The 17,781-nt window shown below is 42.7% G+C and overlaps 1 protein-coding gene across 3 annotated transcripts in view; it reads right to left on the reverse strand.

The window, feature by feature from the left end:
• Nucleotides 1–803: 803 nt before the first annotated feature.
• Nucleotides 804–17,781, reverse strand: part of ARSJ (arylsulfatase family member J) — a 40,757-nt gene continuing 23,779 nt past the window's right edge. The window contains exons 2-6 of one of the 3 annotated variants that reach the window (XM_064653847.1): nucleotides 5,897–11,601; nucleotides 3,546–4,956; nucleotides 2,763–2,962; nucleotides 2,465–2,558; nucleotides 804–980 (exon numbers count right to left, since the gene is read on the reverse strand). In XM_064653847.1, coding sequence (XP_064509917.1) covers nucleotides 10,200–11,601 — 1,402 coding nt within the window. In that variant the 3' untranslated portion in view covers nucleotides 804–980; nucleotides 2,465–2,558; nucleotides 2,763–2,962; nucleotides 3,546–4,956; nucleotides 5,897–10,199. Of the gene's footprint in view, nucleotides 981–2,464; nucleotides 2,562–2,762; nucleotides 4,957–5,896; nucleotides 11,602–17,781 lie in introns of all 3 variants that reach the window. The other 2 variants (XM_064653846.1, XM_064653850.1) reach the window with 2 other exon arrangements.

A 17,781-nucleotide genomic window follows, 5' to 3' on the forward strand; every position in this document is an offset into this window, starting at 1 on the left:
AAATCATTCAGAGGAAGGCTAATTAAAAAAATGAATCACTGTATCAGCCATGCTGGTGATCCCATCCACGCTTCAGACAGCACAGGGAGAGTTCAACTCATCTCCAAAAGGGTAGATTGGGTTAGAAAAGAAAAATAATATTCATAAGAGATTTATAATTAAAGCCAAAGATGCATTTCCGTTGGAAACAGATGGTCAGGCAAAGGGATAATTTAGCTAAAGCCTGTGCTTCAACTTGCTAACAAAAGCATGGATTTAATCTTCCATCCAGTTGCACGGGGTAACCTGTTTATCGTGCATTATGGATCAGGGAATATCCACACCACTTAAAAACCAGCACTGCTGCTTTCAGTGAGAAGAAATTAAAACTGCAAGTGAGGAGAAAAACGAACAAGACTTGTAAAACTCCAGGGGAGAATGAAAGACTGAGGGCTGGGTGAATCGGGAGGAACCTGATGTGGTGATAATGGGGGGTAGATACTGAAGATATCGCTGAGATGTTGTGCTGGGTAAGTGGAGGGCATTGGATAGACAACAAAGGGGTTGTTTTTCTTTGTTCCTTCAAGGTGAACTAAGGAACCAGTTGCAGTATTTTATGGACAAATCTCAGTGACAGCACTGGAAACACACCTTCATACCTTGGGAAGTCTTCTATCTCAGGAGACAGTGTGGAAGAGAGTCACTGCCAGGTCTTTTTTTCTGGGAATAAAGGAAAAGTGTTGGTAACATCACATCTAAACTGGTTTTCCTTCTACCAACCCTCTCCATAATGAACAATTTTGGTTCTCTGCTGTCACACCTACCTTAGTAATTCTCCAAATGCCCATTTAAGCCAGCGTACATCTCACCTGGACCTGTGCAGAGCAGGAACTACAAACCCTCAAACCTGCCCTGCTTTCCTCATTAAAGCTGTTAATGCTTCCAGCAGTACTGACTCCCTTGCAGAGCAACTCTGCTTCTGTTCATATTTTCTGAAGGTACTTGGTGAAAAAAAAAACAAACATGAAATAAATGATCTTTGGGGAAATCATATCAGTAGGTAATTACAGACTGAATAATTCTGGAATCAGAAGACAGATGGAGTGAATTTCCTCATTCACCAGTGATAGAGCAGCACATGGCACTGAGAATGAGGATCTGTCCACAGCCATGGAAATGGAGCAGCTATTTTATGGCACCGATTACTCACCTACAAGATCTTCAACATGTTCTGTTGGGAAATGCAACCACTAAAACACTTCAGTTATGCAAGAGACCCTGAGGGCTATATCTGAATAAATGCAATATCTCTGATTTAAATAAGTGGGAATTAAACAGATCCTACTCTCTGGGATTGGGAAATAAGAAAAAGTGACTTGAAAATTTACTCCATAGAGAAGGACATCCGTGTTTTCCTTGAATTGGACATTATAGGCATGGTTGGTATTAGTATATTTTGGGATATAAAACACAGTAAGAGAGTTTATTCTGTATCCTTTCTCTTGTCTAGATTTTCATCTCATGTTTAGCACTGGGACTTTTAGAAAATGACTGTAGGAGATGAGACAAAGAATAGAAATGCTGTGAGAAAACATCAAAAACTTTTTCTGGGACAGTTTCCAACTTGAGGTTTTTCAGGTTTTTTTATAAGAATAAACAACACCTAAGGAGTAAAATGTTGCCTGACATGGACCAACAGAAATAAACACAAACTGCACAGGCAGTTCCCTGCCTGGGAGTGCCATCCCAAGCCCGGAGCAGCAGGGGATGCTCTAGGCTCAGTGCAGCCCACAGGGCAGAGTCTGAGGAGCGCTCCTTTCTCCTCAGAAGGGAATATTCCTCTATATGGTTTGAGTGACACTAATATTGGAATATTTTATTCACTTTTAATGTCCGCATAGTCTACTGAAAATCTGGAGAAGGTGTGCAAAAAAGCCTCAACTTGTATTTGGGAACTGGAGAAAGTACCATACAATGATTAGACTCCATGGAGCCAATATGTTCAGCTTCTAAAAAAACTGAAATGTTGGGATACAGATGTACAATCATAAGAGGAAAACACCAGGTGCCGAAGGACTCTTTGTCCTGGGGATAAAAATAACATAAGGCTGGAATCTGTAGTCAGACAAAAAATCTAATTAGAAAGAAGGCATATTAACTCAGTATTAACTCAGATATTAACAACTGCAAGAGATTTTCAATGGGAAGTAATAGATTCCTAACATTTTTCTGATGTAGATCACAACTGGGTGTTTTTCTTCGTGTTAGTTCAAGAAACAGTTACCTTCTAGTTAAATAGAATTTACTGGGTCTGAGTAATGAAGTGGGAATTAAAGACAAAGATAGGAAATGGCAACCTGAATCCTGTGTCTTTAGCAAGACACTGTGTATGTCACAAGGCTACTGTGTAAACAGGGCAATGTAAACTGTTATTATCTGCTTATGAATTCAGCTGAATTTAGGATTATGTTGTAGGAAATGTTACCTGTGTGGCTCTGAGGAATGACCATGACTAAGAGGAAAAAGATTTTAGCTGGACTTCAAGGACTATCTCCCAGTACAAGGCCTCATGCTGGTCTCTGCTGGCATGGAAGGAAAAAGATGTCAGTAAGATCTCAGCCTGCTGAGAATCTTCCACTGATTTCAGTACAAGCATCCCATCAGTTCAGTCAGTGCGTGGGAGTAAGAGAGCGATGGGAGAGAAGGACAGGAGCCACAAAGGGCACCACTTCATCTCAGCCTGCTCATTAGCTGGGATAACCACGGGCTCTTGGCATACTCACACGTTAGGAAGTTTAATGACTGCTGTTAAGGACTCTGTGGCTGTGGGAGGCTGAGGAGAGCACTGGAAACAGCACAGCCTGTTCCTCCTGACACAAACCAGGCACTTCTTGTTCTTCTCTGCTGCCATTCCACGCAGGGGGTTCCTATGCAGGCTTTCACATCCCATGCTGAAAGCAGAATTAATCATGTAGCCTTTTTACTTGCAAAGAGAAAAGAAAAAAAAATATCTAGTGGCAGTAAAAATCTCAAAGAAATCACGTCTAAAGACAAAAGGCTGTGAGTTGCTGAAGTCATCAGGGCGGAAGGCCAGGGCTCTGTGCTCTCTCTGTACTTTTGCAAATCCTTCTTTGTGGATTTCTTTCAAATCCTCCACTCCATAGCCACATAGTAATAGGAGATCAATTATTTAAGTGTATTAGAAAAGGCTCTGGCTAAGAGATTGCTTAGGGATCGCTTGAGAGCCCAAATGATTTGCTAAAGATAAACTGCACTGACCCAAAAGCTCCGATATGCTCTTTATCAGCACTAACTGTATTCCCTCCATCCAGAGTGACAAAATGTAATGGAATCTGCTAAAGAAAACCCAAATAAAACTGGAACCAATTACTATCAATAAGGTAGGCTGTCACAGAGAAAGACTTTTAAAAGGGTTGCCCAGAGGTAAGAAATTACTAGTTACGCCCTTGACCTTCAAGTTTTGCCAGTATTCAGAGCTTTGAAGGTTGGGTTTTGTAAGAAGAAAATCAGATTATGATAGATGAAATACTTCTTTAATGACATACAGTTCACTTTCCCAAAATGTTCCTTTTAAGCAACTTGCAATTTCTTCATTCAAAGTATGCCGGCAGTCACAGCTTGGTACTCTTCATCTTCTCACAGGGCCACCTTTCCTCTCATTCTCCAGTCATCTTAAAAAATACACATTCATCTCGGTTTTCTGAAAGGAATTAATTAGTCTAATGCATTAGACTTTGGCAAACCTCTCCAGATGTGCTGGATTCTCTGATTCTAGTGATGTCCTTTTCCAAAATGCCCACTATATACCAATAATAAAGACCCATTCCCACTCATCAAGTCCCTCTTCCTCCTGCTGCAGTTCTGAGCTGCGTAGGCTTAAGAAGCAAAACCACATTTAAAGGAAGAATAAACATGCCCTTGCCACATAATGCTGAAAAGTGATCTTTTTAAGCAAATCTAGAGAACAACAACAGACATCACAGCCTGCACTAATTTCACGTGATTAAATACTTGACTTTTACTGAGACTCAGATGTTTATAAGGAATTAAAAAAATGTATCTTTCAGGCAATGTTGGTATGACATTTCAGGACCCTGTTCTCCCCTTGCTATGGAAATTCATAATAACAGCCATTAATCAATTCTGTTACTTCAGTCACAAGTAAACTTCAGCAACACTGCCCTGATTATAGTTGAAACAAATGGAATTTATGAAATAACTTTTAACCATATCATGGATTATACCTTGATTGCAACATTAATTCAAATTCAGGCACTTAATTATATCTTTCCTGCTGTTATCTATATTTATATTTATTGTTATCAACTTGCTTGGCAGAGGTGAAAACAAGCATAACTCAGGGAAAGAGAACATTTTTGTATTTTCACACTGGCCTGCCTTTGACACAAATCCTCCACTTCATCAAGACCTTGACTTATGTTCCACAGAAAGGAAATCAAGTATATTACTGAGTACTCCTCTGAACAGGAATGGGGTGCTGAAGTGCAGCTTGTGTAATATAACTGCTAAATTAAATCTCATGCTCTTTTTTCCCCTTGGGAATACACATTCTTTGCCTGTTCTAGGAAAGGAGAAAATAAAAGACTGAGAGCAGCCACAGAATAGTTACTGCTGCCCTGAGAGCACAGTTAATTGAGTAGTCAACAGGCACATTGCATGTTCCAGTGTCTTTCTCTGAGCTAACATTTTTTGGACAAGTGGACCTAACACTGAGAATGTATTTTACAGCGTCTGTGGTACAAAGCAAACTAGATCTTACTCACTTTACTTGAACATGATGATGAATATTCACTGGGTTTAAAGCCAGTGAAGGAACCTGTTGTTAGTCTGGGAATGGTACACACTGAAAATCAACAAGTATTTTTTTCAGGACTTCTGTATAATGTACATTAATAGTTGGTGAAGGTACAGTCCTTCGCTCATACATCTCCTTATCTGAAAAAAAAATTCCTTTAAAACATAATAAAAGCTGTTTTCTTCCTTTCTTTCTTCAGAGATTTCCTGAACCATCTTTGGAGCAGAAGCTGGTAGATCCAGCATCCCCATTTGCACCAAAGAATTCCACTGTGAGGAATTCAGTATCTCCCCATAGTTTAAGGAGAATTCAGACATATTTCTTTTGTCTAATTGCATTGTGGAAACCACCTTCATTCTTTGTCATCACCCAAATCTGAAGCTCCTTCAATTAAAAGAAATGTCACCAGCAAGTCCTTTCCTAGTTTATTCCATGAATGCTGTTCTTTATAAGAGGTAAATGCGTGTAGGAGACCAGAGGAATGGCTGAGTGGCTCGAAACAACCAGGTGGGAAGTGTGAGGGGGAACAGGGAGAGATCTGCATAGATAGGACTGCTACTGCTCCACCCCATCCCCTTGAGCCTTAGTCAGCCTTTGGTCCACACTGGAACGGCAGCAGCCAACCCTATGGCCTGCCCCAAAATGGCAGAGGGACCCCATGGCCTGTCACAAAATGGCGGACTGACCCATGGCCTGTCACAAAATGGTGGACTGACCCATGGCCTGCCCCAAAATGGCAGAGGGACCCCATGGCCTGTCACAAAATGGTGGACTGACCCACAGCCTGTCCCAAAATGGCAGTGAGCCCATGTCCTGCCCCAAAATGGCAGACCGACCTATGGCCTGCCCCAAAATGGCGTAGTGAGCCCATAGCCTGTCACGAAATGTTGTACGGACCCATGACCTGTCACAAAATGGTGTACTGACCCATGACCTGTCACAAAATGGTGGACTGAGCCCATGGCCTGCCCCAAAATGGCAGAGTGAGCCCATGGCCTGTCACAAAATGGTGGACTGTTCCATGACCTGCCCCAAAATAGTGGAGTGAGCCCATGGCCTGCCCCAAAACGGCGGACTGACCTGTAGCCTGTCACAAAATGGTGGAGTGAGCCCATGGCCTGTCACAAAATGGCAGAGTGACCCGAGGTCTGCCCTAAAATGGCAGAGTGAGCCCACGGCCTGCTGCAAAATGGCAGACTGCCCCCACGGCCTGTCACAAAATGGCGGAGGAACCCATGGCCTCTCACAAAATGGCGGACGAACCCATGGGCTGTCACAAAATGGTGGACTCAGCCCATGATCTGTCAACAAATGGCGAAGTGATCCCACGAATGACCCTAAATGGCAGCTTGATCCATGGCCTGCCCCAAAATGGCAGATATATAAATATATTGTAAGCCAGAGTAAAAATTCCAGTCAATGCCTTAGTGCGTGCCTTGTTGTATCCAGACAAGTTAAATTTTGCTAAGTTAAAGTTTGTGAAGTGTAAAGTTGTGAAGTTTGTGAATACTTGGTCTGGACGTTGTTTTAAAGTTTGCCAAGTACCTTATTCTACCGTAACGTTCTGAAGTTTGCAAGTAAAAGTTCGGTGTTGAACCCCCTGAGAATTTTGTGGTTTCTCCCACCCAGTGTGAATCAACCAACCTTCCCCTAAACCCCCCGGGGCACCGCAGCGCGGGGGGCTGGGTAAGAGTGTCAGTGGTCGTTGCTGAACGTGGAGCACGTGAAACAGAGAGAATGAAAAAGCAGCTTATTCTGTGCAGTGTGATCACAAAAAACCCCAAGTTTCAATGTTGTCTAGACAGTATCATGGATAATCCATTATGTAGAATCCTGCATGGATAGAAATGTGAGTCCCCTGCCATTGGCTTGAAATCCAATCAGTGCCCATTACTTCCAGCAGGAAACAGAAAGTTGCTGGATTTAATGGCCTAGCTCTCTTTCCAAAAAGCCTCATGTCCCCAGCAAGTAGAGGAACCTTTGGGATGTCTCAGCTAATAATTCCATCAGTTAGGGTAACTCGTATTCCATGACTGAGCTTCACAACTACATGGACATTCCCTCATATCTCACAGCATGGTCCACACAAAATCTGCCAGTTCTGATTTACTCACCACTCCAGGCACTGCATTCCGCTGGTCTTTAGTCAGGAGAGTGCTTTGCCTCCAACTTTATGTCAAACTAAATAATAACAACCACATGACAATAATAATAATAATAATAATAATAACAATAATAGTAACAATAATAATTAAGTTGTTGATAACAAAATTTTAAAAGTAGCTGGTGATGACAAAACTATCTTACCATTAGAAAATTAATTCACAAGAGCTTTAAAATAAAACTAAGAAAAAACAAGGAAAAAATATTGTCTTCCTGCTCAGGCTGGTCCTCCCGAAGGTGTGGCTGTCACTAAGACAGGATCAGAGTTAGTATCTGACCATGCCCAGAGGGCATGTGGAGAAGGTTTGACACAACCTAAAAATCATCAGTAAATCCTCCTCGCTTTGCTCCCGCCTCCAGTCTTTTTTGAGCTCTCTTTTTCAGTGTTTACCTATCGAACCTTCCCTCAGGTTGGGCATGTAACACATCTGCAGACATAAATAACCCGTGGAATCCTGCCGTGAGAGCGCAGGAGCTACTTACAGCTCTGTCAAACAAAAAGCCAGGCTCGAGAGCTACACAGCATCACCAAAAACTGGAGACCTCTGTATTGCTGCAGTGAAAAAAAACCAAGAGCAGACACAGCATTTTTTACATCAGGAGCTTTTCAGCAAAATATTCAGGAAAACTTCCAAATCATGGGTATTTTCTAACCCCCTCTAAACCCAGCTTTTGCCCTATACTGCATCAAAGTATCAAATTCAAGGGGAATGTACTCCTCTTATGTACTCTACAAACACTTACTCTGGTGGCACATTTATTAAACATACAGAGAACTGATCCACTGTTCTGCCTTGCACCGCTTACTTTCAAGGACTCCCATTTTGCCTGAGAGAGAACAGATATAAATAATTATAGAATAAAATACTGTCAGAGAATAATGCTCTCTGGTTGCTTTGGTCCAATAAGAGCCACCATAAAACTTTCATGGGAAAGGGCAATAATTGATTCTATGAGGGTAACACTTTATCACGCTGCCTTGTTGCTATTATGCCAAAGTAAATTAAAATATCTTAGTCCACCTCTATATATAGCTTAGTTTACACACCTAATTCTGGTCTTTTTAAAATGACCTTGGAAAATGAAGTGCATTTTCTCACAGGCACGAATTTTATACATCACATTTTCCAGTATAATATCTGAAGACATTGTTCTCATTTCTTTTAAGGACATCACTGGCACATTAAAAAAGAAAAAAAAGTGAGAAATTAGAGAACATCTGAGTTCCTGATTACTCATTGAATAGTCTGGATCTGAAGTAAAGCTAGACAGATTTCTAAGAAATTAATTTGTCTTCTGAAGGGCCACACAGTATGAAAAATAAGTGACAATATTAAACACTTAGGCAGATAGACATCATCCCTTTATAATCATTATTTATATGTAACTATTCAAGAAGTTAATTTCTGTGTTCTCCTGGGTATATTCAATACAGAAGTAACTCCAAAATCTGACTTGCTTGTTTCAGTGTTTTTGTTAATGACAGTTTTATGCTGCTTTATAGCTGAAAATATGCAATTTGCTGGGGTTTGGCAGAACATACCTGCAGTCAGTTCCCTTTTAAAAAGGTCAGGAGGTGTTGGAGCATTGGACATCATTCAGATTTCTGCATGCACTGATTTTAGGAATGTTTTAACAGTAATCCATCAATATAAATGTGATTTCTGAGTCAAGTGAGGCATCGTTGAAAAGCAGCTTATTTGAAATTCTACCAAAATATGTTACAGCTATGCAACAAATGAACCATCAATTTTACTTAACATAATTCATCTTGAAACTCATATGTGTGTATGTATTGTATCAATTACCCCAGATCACCAAGAATGTGCAGCCAGTCCGTGCATCCATCATCCGTGCAGACACCTTGGAAAAGGGCAAAGTTTGAAGCATGTCTCAAATGATAAACATACTGAAGGAAGAAATTCTGTTTCAGAAGCAAAATGTCATAAAACATTCCTGCACCAAAAGTAATGGTAATAAAAAAAATCTCACTTGAATTTGTTTAAAATAAATTAGGCCAGAATTGCCATCTTGGATGCAAAAAAGAGGCAGACTACTTTTATGAATGCCATAAAAATAAACTATTTTAATAGGTACATAAATAAAAGGTTTAAAGTAGAATTTTCCCCCCGAACAGCAAGATGGCCTAGCTTCTGTACAGCAACTGAACAGCGTTCACATGACTCCTAAATTAAATAAACCCTTTGTTACATTCAAAAACCACTGGAGGCAAATACACAATGCAATGACGCACCTGAATTGTTCTCCTTCCTCATCCTAGCAGTGTATACAGTATTTCCTTGGTTTACAGTACTCTGAGGATATGGATCTGTTAAATAAAACTCTGAATGACAGGGTGGAAATCAAAGTAAAAAAGCAAAGTTAAAAACCCCCGCAGAACCCTGGCACCCAAAGGGGTACTTTGCATCAGCCAGGAAGTTTTAACGGGAGAAAAATAAGGATTGTGCTGTAAAATAAATTATGCCTTTTACATATTGCTGTATAGTTATGTTAAAGTGTTTAAATAGTTACATTCACTTTGGCAATGTGTTTTTGTCTATGCCTATAATAAATTATATGTGGTGTGTGCTAGCTGGTCATGTGTTTTACTGCAAATGGGGGGAGCTTAGCACATCTAGGAAATGTTAAAAATGTTTCAGATTTATTTAAGACAGACAAAATCTAATTCAAAGCAGCTTTCCTCCTATCATGCCCCCCTTCCCAGCACCTCTAAGAAGTTACCCTGATGGCTTCATATTTTTGCTGTGTTGTATCAAAAAGCATCATAGGTTGCTGACTAACACTTACTGACCCACAGAGGTTCTCAGGTTTTGTTTTTCCTTTCTCTTTCTGAATCACCTCTCATTTTGAGGACATCTGCCATTAACATCTCCATCCTCTCCAAAGATTCCTACTAGTTAAGGCAAGGAAGCACCATTTGGTCCATCAAAGCTGAGTTTCCTGAAATGAGGTGTTATCGCTGCTGTTTTCTGGAATGTGGTGGTGGTGGGTGAGGACCATTCATCCTGTGGAGGACGAAGTCTGTCATATGGACACTCAGAGTGTTGAGATACCTTGTGCTGGTGAAATCAGAATAAAAAATTCAAAGACGACAACTTCCATCCATAGTGCAGAACTAGCATTTCTAGTCTATTCCGTCAGAAGTTCAAGTCTGTTGGTCCAAGCCGACTCAGACTCAGCCAAAGAGGGTGCTCAGAGTCTACCCACCAGCAAGACGTGACCGGCAAGGCAATGACTGCCCCTTTTTCCTGTTTGCTTTCTTCTTGTTCTTGTTCTTCTTCTGCTTATTTGCACCTTTGCTTTTATCCGACTTCTTTTTCTTTTCGTCCTCCTTAAACCACGGCCCCCAGACTCCTCCGTTCAGCTTGGGGTTACTCCGGGGGTCCTTCGGTGGGTAGCGGACGGGAACCGCGGTCTTATTGAACTGCGAGAGCCTCCGCAAGAGCTGCTTCACCACGTCTGGGTACCTGGCAGAGAGGTCCACCCGCTCGTAGGGGTCGGCGGTGATGTTGAAGAGCCACACGGTTTTGCCAGCGGACCAGGAGACGCGCTCGTTGTGCCAGCGGTTGGGGCCCGCGTTGCTGAAGGCCTGCGGAGGCACCCAGTCGCTGTATCCCGGGTTTCCCGTCAGTAGTTTCCAGTGGTTCACTCTGATGGCGGACTGGATGGCGGTGTTCCAGATCCCGTAGCCGGCGGCCCAGGAGCCGTTTTTGGCTTTGGTGTAAATGGGGTCGATGTTGTGCAGGATGTCCACGCGCGGAGAGCGCCTGCCTTCGCTGATGGTTTCCCAGATGTCATACCCGTCCAGCTGGATGTCTTCATCGATCTGCCCTTCCGCCAGCGTGATCAAGGTGGGGAACCAGTCCGTGATGTGCACCAGCTCCTTACACACAGACCCTTTGTTTTTCAGAAGGGGGCTATGGACAAACCCAACGGCGCGGATACCTCCTTCCCAATAGGTCCCTTTGCTCCCTCGGAGAGGCCAGTTGCTTCCTCCGGCCATAGGCTGCCCACCATTATCCGAGGAATATATGATAATGCTATTCTCATAGTACCCATACTTCTTTAGAGCAAGGGTCACGTTGTTGATGGCTTCATCCAGACAGGCCAGCATCGCCGCGTACCTCCGCCTGTTGATGTTATTTATCGACCGGTAATGTTCAAAATACCTGCCCGGCGCCTGAAGGGGCGAATGGACAGCCTGGTAAGCGATGTAGAGGAAGATGGGCTTCCCGGGGTTGTGAGAGGCCAAGATCTGCTGCACTTTCTGCGTGTACATCTGCGTTGAGTAGATGCCGGTGTCGTGGTCCCACGCGGCGTTGTCGTTCTCGTAGAGGTCGTAGCCGCAGATGCCCGGGCTGTCGCACTTGAAGTGCGTGTAATAGTCGCCGCTGCCCAGGAGGGAGCCGAAGAAGGAGTCGAAGCCCCTCTGCGTGGGCATGCACTCCCGGCGGTAAAAGCCCAGGTGCCACTTGCCCACCATGTGCGTTGAGTACCCAACCTCCTTCAGCTTCTGAGGTAGCGTGACGTTATCCAGAGGTAAGCAGTTGGGCTGGGTCGGCCGGATGATGGAGTGCTGGAGGCCCGTGTGGATCTGGTACCTGGAGGCAGGAAGAGACAGGCATCAGGTGGGGAGGTGGAGGAAATGCTCAGGTGTGTGGACACCCATGTGCACAACTGTAACAAGATATTCCTATGCATGCAGCAACCTTCTCTGGGAATATTTCAGAGCATGTACATCAAAAACCAGCTCAGTCATACTGTCAAATCTGCTGAAATGGGACAATGGCATATGGTTTGCTTCACCCCACCTCCTTTGGCCAGTGGGCAACACCACCAAATGAGAAATGTGACTCTCCCTGCCAGCCTCATTTTTAATGCCTTTATTTCCTGGTAGCTGTGGGCAATGTCAAAAGACCTCAGAGGCGACACGCTGCCTCTGAACTATTATTTGGGCACAATTGTCTTAAAGCCACCAGTCAAACTCCCAGACCTCCACGGCATCCCTTATGTCGATCCCAGCCCTGGGAAGCAGACCAAGCACTACAGCACCAACTCAGGACCAGCTCTCACAGCACATGTGGTACTGAGCCCAAGGGCCTGACCTCTGCTCATCCATCATGCACTACGCCCATGGGCTATGACTTAGCATTTATTTCCTGAGTAACACCCTGGCCAAAACTCAAGGAAAGAGGCTTCTGAGTGATCACTCAAAAGGAAGTGACAATTCAAGCACTGCATCTCTTCTTCAGCAGTCATCTTCTGTCCTTGCCTCACTGCTGGGTGAAACATTTCCTTCCGTGAACTGAGATAGTCAAAATACCTACAAATACAGGAGCACGGGTATTTACAGGTACTCTGCTTTTCCTCCACAGAAAGCTTTCACATGTCTCCATTTAGCAATGATTATAGAAAATTATGTGGATAAATACAGTTTTTACAATGCCTCGTAACTCGCCAGCGGTAAACGCATCCACAGCATATAAAAATGCTGGACTTTGAGCATGTAAGAGCAGTATATTTAAAGGATGGGATAATCAATTCTGCAGTGCAGCACAGCCTATGTGTAAAGAATACATATGGCCTCCATATGATTAGAAAATAAACCCAGCACGGGCAGCAGTAAGTATCAAAAATCAAGGACAAATAGGTTTCTATCAGTTCAACACTAAAAAATAGAATGTAACAGCAGATTGTAAACCAAAGGCAACTTCTCCCTGAGTGTGAAAATAGATTAAATTCTCAGGCACAAATAGAACAGCCAGGTCCCCCAGTACTGCGAAGCTTCCCCAAAACCACTTTTAATTCATTTCTGGTAGCAGGAGTTGGGCCTTCCTGACACATTCTGCTGGAGTTGCCAATCTGATTGGCCTCCTGAGCTATCTAGAAAATTAAAAACATTAGGCTCTGCCTGTCCATAAATAACCTAAATCCTGCTTTTATATGATGGCTTCCTGGCCAAGATCTTAGAAGGCGCCATAGCTGTCTTTAGTGGCTGGCAATCTGTAGGAATTGTGTAACTCCCACTTAATTCTTGAACTAATTTCCGTGGAACCAGAAGCTCTGGCCTAACTAATTCGTTGCAGAAGCTTTGGGTGTTGCACTGGACTAAACGTGCTGCAGAGCTGCTGCTTTGCTTTGCCTCCCTGGCCCCTTTTCAGAGCATTGTCTCTGGGACCAGTTTGGGGACCTGGAGCCCAGCCACCCAATTGTCCCCAAACTCACAACTGGTGCAGACACAGGAGATACTGCAGTGGAGTTAAAGCACACTCTCAACATGATGGGTTTCTGGCACCTACACTTTGCTTTTTTAAAAGAAATATCACGCACACACAAATACCCACGTCCTTCCCATGATTCAGCTGTAACATTCTTCTCTTAAAAACAGGTAAACTACCATCAGGAAACCATGCAGTTCAGTTCATTCCATGTTTGAGAGTCCTCAGGGAACTTTGTCCACAAGGCATTTCATTTCCTTCCCCTTCTCTTTCGTCCGCCTTGTTAAATCCTTTCAGTAAATTCCCATTTTTTGATCCAGCTGAAAAAGTCCTTGCCCCCACCCTGCTCTTTTAGTAAGGAGCTTCTGTTTTCTTAACACTGACATCCTCCCCGATCTCGAGATCAGCCCCTAATTCCAGTTGAGCAGTTTCTCCCCTGATAAGCTAATTTTGCTGGAAGTCAGGATTTTCTCTAAGGGGATGTTGTAGTGACACTTCTCCTCTACACAGCAGCTGAGCCTGGGGGGAACAGGCAACAGAATTTGTGACACATTGCAAACCAATTTGTCTCTTGACAACGCCTACACAGAAAGCATGATAGTCACACAAAGTTAATTCCCATAAAGAATTCCTAAACCACCACACGGATTCCCCAACGAGGGCTTTTCAATTAGAGATCCAAGCATGAAATTCCTACTCTGTTAATCTGGGAAATACTGAACCAAAAAATATCAAGAGTTAGCCTCGGTCACACAGGCATTCAGCACTGCATCTTGTTTTAGTGGTGCCCTCAATTCTTCAATCTGCTGGCAACAATGCACATATAACATACAAATATAAATATATATGCACATATATTCTCTGCTGCTGCCTTCTTGCATGAGACTTCGGTGTGTTTCCCATATGTGTGTGTGCCTGTGTGCTATTTTTGGCACAGCTATGCTTCTGAATGTACCTATAGGCACACAGACAAATAGATATGCAATTTTTTATACTCACACATGCAAAAAGGGAGCTGCAAAACAATCAATTTGAAGTCAAAATATTTCAGGCGTAGAAACGCTTCAAAGAAATATCAACCTGGTTATCAGAATGTTTTTCACTACTACAAACATGGCTAAGATTTGTTCACTTTCTTTGCCACATGCCTTCCTAATTGATCCATTATGTGCCAATATTACTTTTTCAGTGAAAGTATTTCATTTTCAAAGGACTTGCAGAGCACTCATGGGAAAGCAAAGTAATCTGAGCAGAAGACAGTGATGATGTGGAAGCAAATGGCATTAATAGCAACAGGAAAAGTGTCTCAACACAACTATTTTGAAACTGTATTTAGACTCTGCAAGAGGGAATAAAACTGAACAAGGCGAAACATAAAGGGAATAAGAGGCAGATGCTGATTTTGGGGAAGTTCCCTGGAAGATAAAGTCACAACCTCACAACTGCCATAAAATGTCTGTGAGATACATCCTATAGATTTCATCACTTTCTACCACAAGTTTAGCTAATTCTTTAAAATAAATCGGTTGAATTTAATGCCAAACACAAAAAGCAACTTAGGGCTATGAATAGCCTGGAATTCATTATTACAATTTCAACACTAGCAACCAGTCAAATATAAGTAAATGCTCACGGGCCACAGAATCTAATTTCATCAGTTTTTAGACTTCAACCTTTGTGGACACTATTTGCATACAGGTAATAAAGTGATAACAGTCTTTATAAAGAGCAGGGGTTCAAGACTTGGGAATACTTCATATGCACGTGTCATGCTCTCCTTTTCTCCCCCCCTCCAAGTCTCCATTAGACGCCTTGAAATCTGAAATCTGCTGAACGAGGAATGAAGTAAAACCTGTGCAAATTGTTCAGCTGATACGATGCACGTTGAAAATTAATTTCTCCTCACTGTGTCTCAGTGCAGTTTCCACTCCTGTTTTCATTTTGCTGGTGTGGTTGCTCAGATGTTTGCAGTAAAACCCCTGCCAGGGCAGCTGCTGATGGACACACTGCCCTGTTTATTTGTTTGTAGTGGAAACTTTAAAGCAACAGCCTCCCAGGAGGGAGCATCCTGATGACTTCATAGGTCCTCTGCCTCTTGGATGCCAAGAGGAACGTTTCAGAGGTTTCTTAAATAAATAAATAAGCAAATAAATCCTCCATCCTGAGTGTGAGCTCACGATACCCCTTTCCAACAGGAGCTTTCTAGTGAGTGTTTTCCCCCTTTACTTCGGGGTGGGTTCTGCACTGAGGAAGAAGCTGGGATGTTTCTAATTGTGTAATGTGCCTGTACAACACTACTGATTTCAAGCTTTCACAATGTTCAAATACTGCATTAATTGTCTTCAAACTGAGATTCTTCTAAGGCTCACTGAAGACTAACAAAGAAGCTCAGTTGGAAGTTTCTAATTTCAATAGCTTTTGCTAGCACTGCTCTAGCTAGGGCATATGGAAAACGTATTTTTCTTATGCTTGCATAGCTCAGGATATGTTAAAAAAAAATCTCAGTGTTTAAAACAATAAACTCTAGCCCAGGATTCAGAAAAGAATACTTTAAATAAAAAAAGGGCTCACTCTTGTCCATCTCAAAGCTGTTTTGAGCTCTGCAAGGTGTTTGTGAGGGAAGTAGAAGCTGTTGAGGAGCTCTTCTGCTTTCAGCCTTCCAACCAGGCTGGTGAAGAGCAGGGCAGAGGGATGCAAAGCTCCTGATCATGGACATGTTGGACATGGATCGACATGGCAGGATCACAGGAAAATGATTCTGCATTAGAAATATCTGCCATAAAAACTAAATGTTTTACACAGAATATGCTAAGGATTTTAAAACTAAAACTAGAACAAAGCTGCCCAATGTTAAATGTATGCCAGAGAAATATAATTTTCTATATTTAATCTATCATTTAACTATATTTATCCTCTGGCTTGTAACTCTAAGATTTTGGGGAGAAGGCAGGTTATGAGAGTAGATGGATCAGAGAAGCAAATGCAATATTAAAGAATAAATGTAAACTCCAAACCTTCACAGACTTTCACTGTGTCGTCTCACATAAATCAAACCCGAGGTGTTCACTCAGACATACACACACATTCATTTCATCCTCAGCTGTATTCCTTGAATTTTTATGGGCTTATAAATCAGAGTGGAAAAATATCCACTTCTAAACCGAGTATTTACAGAAAAACTCTAACTCAGGTTATTCACTGTTTTATCACTCTGGCATTGCTATCGCAAACATGTCATTTGGAACGTTCTGCAGCTTGCCCTACCTTCAGGGGTTTGGGTAGTGGTGGTGGGTTTTTTTTGGTGTTTTTAAATCAGTTAAGGCTCTTCCATCAAATTCAGGACAAGAAAAATAAAGTAGCAATTTACTTGTGGACTAATAACGTCACCAGTTTTGTTCCAACGACCTTTTCCCAAGGACCTGGAGGAGCTGGAGGTATCCTTGTTTAACCAGATGCCACTTGGATTTCGATACATTAACTCAACCTCAAAATCATTTGGAAATTCTGATCTCTCACCAGCCCTGACATTTGGTCATTCAAATAAGGTCCTTACACCCCAATATCGCTTATTCTGCCAAAGGGATTTTTATCATCTGCCACCTGGAAATGCTTGGAAACCGGTAAACTGAGAGAGAAAATGTTGTTCTTCCTGGCTCTATATTCCAACCAGTTTTGCATCTCAAGGATATACACCAGGTCTCCTCTCTCTTACCTTCCCAGCTCCTGTGGACACCACTGGTACCCCAGGAGCGAGGCAGAGCTTGGTGAATAGCGGGAAAGAAACTGTTGTGTCCAGAGTTGTGAAATCTAAAGGAAAAATATGTGACCATGGGACCAAGCTGGGAGGGAAGAAGAACAGAAACTTCATCTGTGTGTCCCTGAGGTTACTCTCCCGGGTTCCAAGGGGTGTTCAGTGCCAGGAAAGAGAAAAATCACATAACGAAACTCAAGCGGAAGTTTCAACTTTGAATAACCCCTCTAATTAAGCTGCAATTAGTATTTTGATACTCTAACTCTGATTTTCTACAAAACATTATTAAACTGGCAGCTTATACGCTACCAACCTTTGCTGTCACCGAGGCAATTTATCTGCTGGAATGGGAGGACTGAAAGGATAAGGAGAATGTGGGAGCCGGCAGCAGCTGGAAGGCACATGTGGATGTGCAGCTATTGTTTTCTCTGCTCCCAGTTCTCTGCAGCTGTGGCAACAGAGCACAGCTTCCAGCTTTATCACTGGGTGTTACTCGTTTAGAAACAGGGGGGTAAATGTGTGATTGCATAATCAGGATTGTGGTTCCGTGTCTACACGTGAGGGACACGCAAAGGAAACAACGTGACGAAACGCTTCGCGTGCCGACCGCGAATCCAGAGCTCGCCACCAAATTCTGGGCTCTCTGCAATGACAGATCCCGTGGGATATCACACCTAATCACCACGTTACAAGGGAAAGAAATGCACTATCCCTGAAGCTGAGGAAAAGCTGCTGGGACAGGGGCATGGTGCAGCCTGGTTTGTAAAGGGCAGGCAGGGCAAACCTCAACCTACCTCATTCTGCCTAAAAGA

Source organism: Pseudopipra pipra, chromosome 4 (genome assembly GCF_036250125.1).
Source record: "Pseudopipra pipra isolate bDixPip1 chromosome 4, bDixPip1.hap1, whole genome shotgun sequence".
NCBI classification, from domain to species: domain Eukaryota; kingdom Metazoa; phylum Chordata; class Aves; order Passeriformes; family Pipridae; genus Pseudopipra; species Pseudopipra pipra.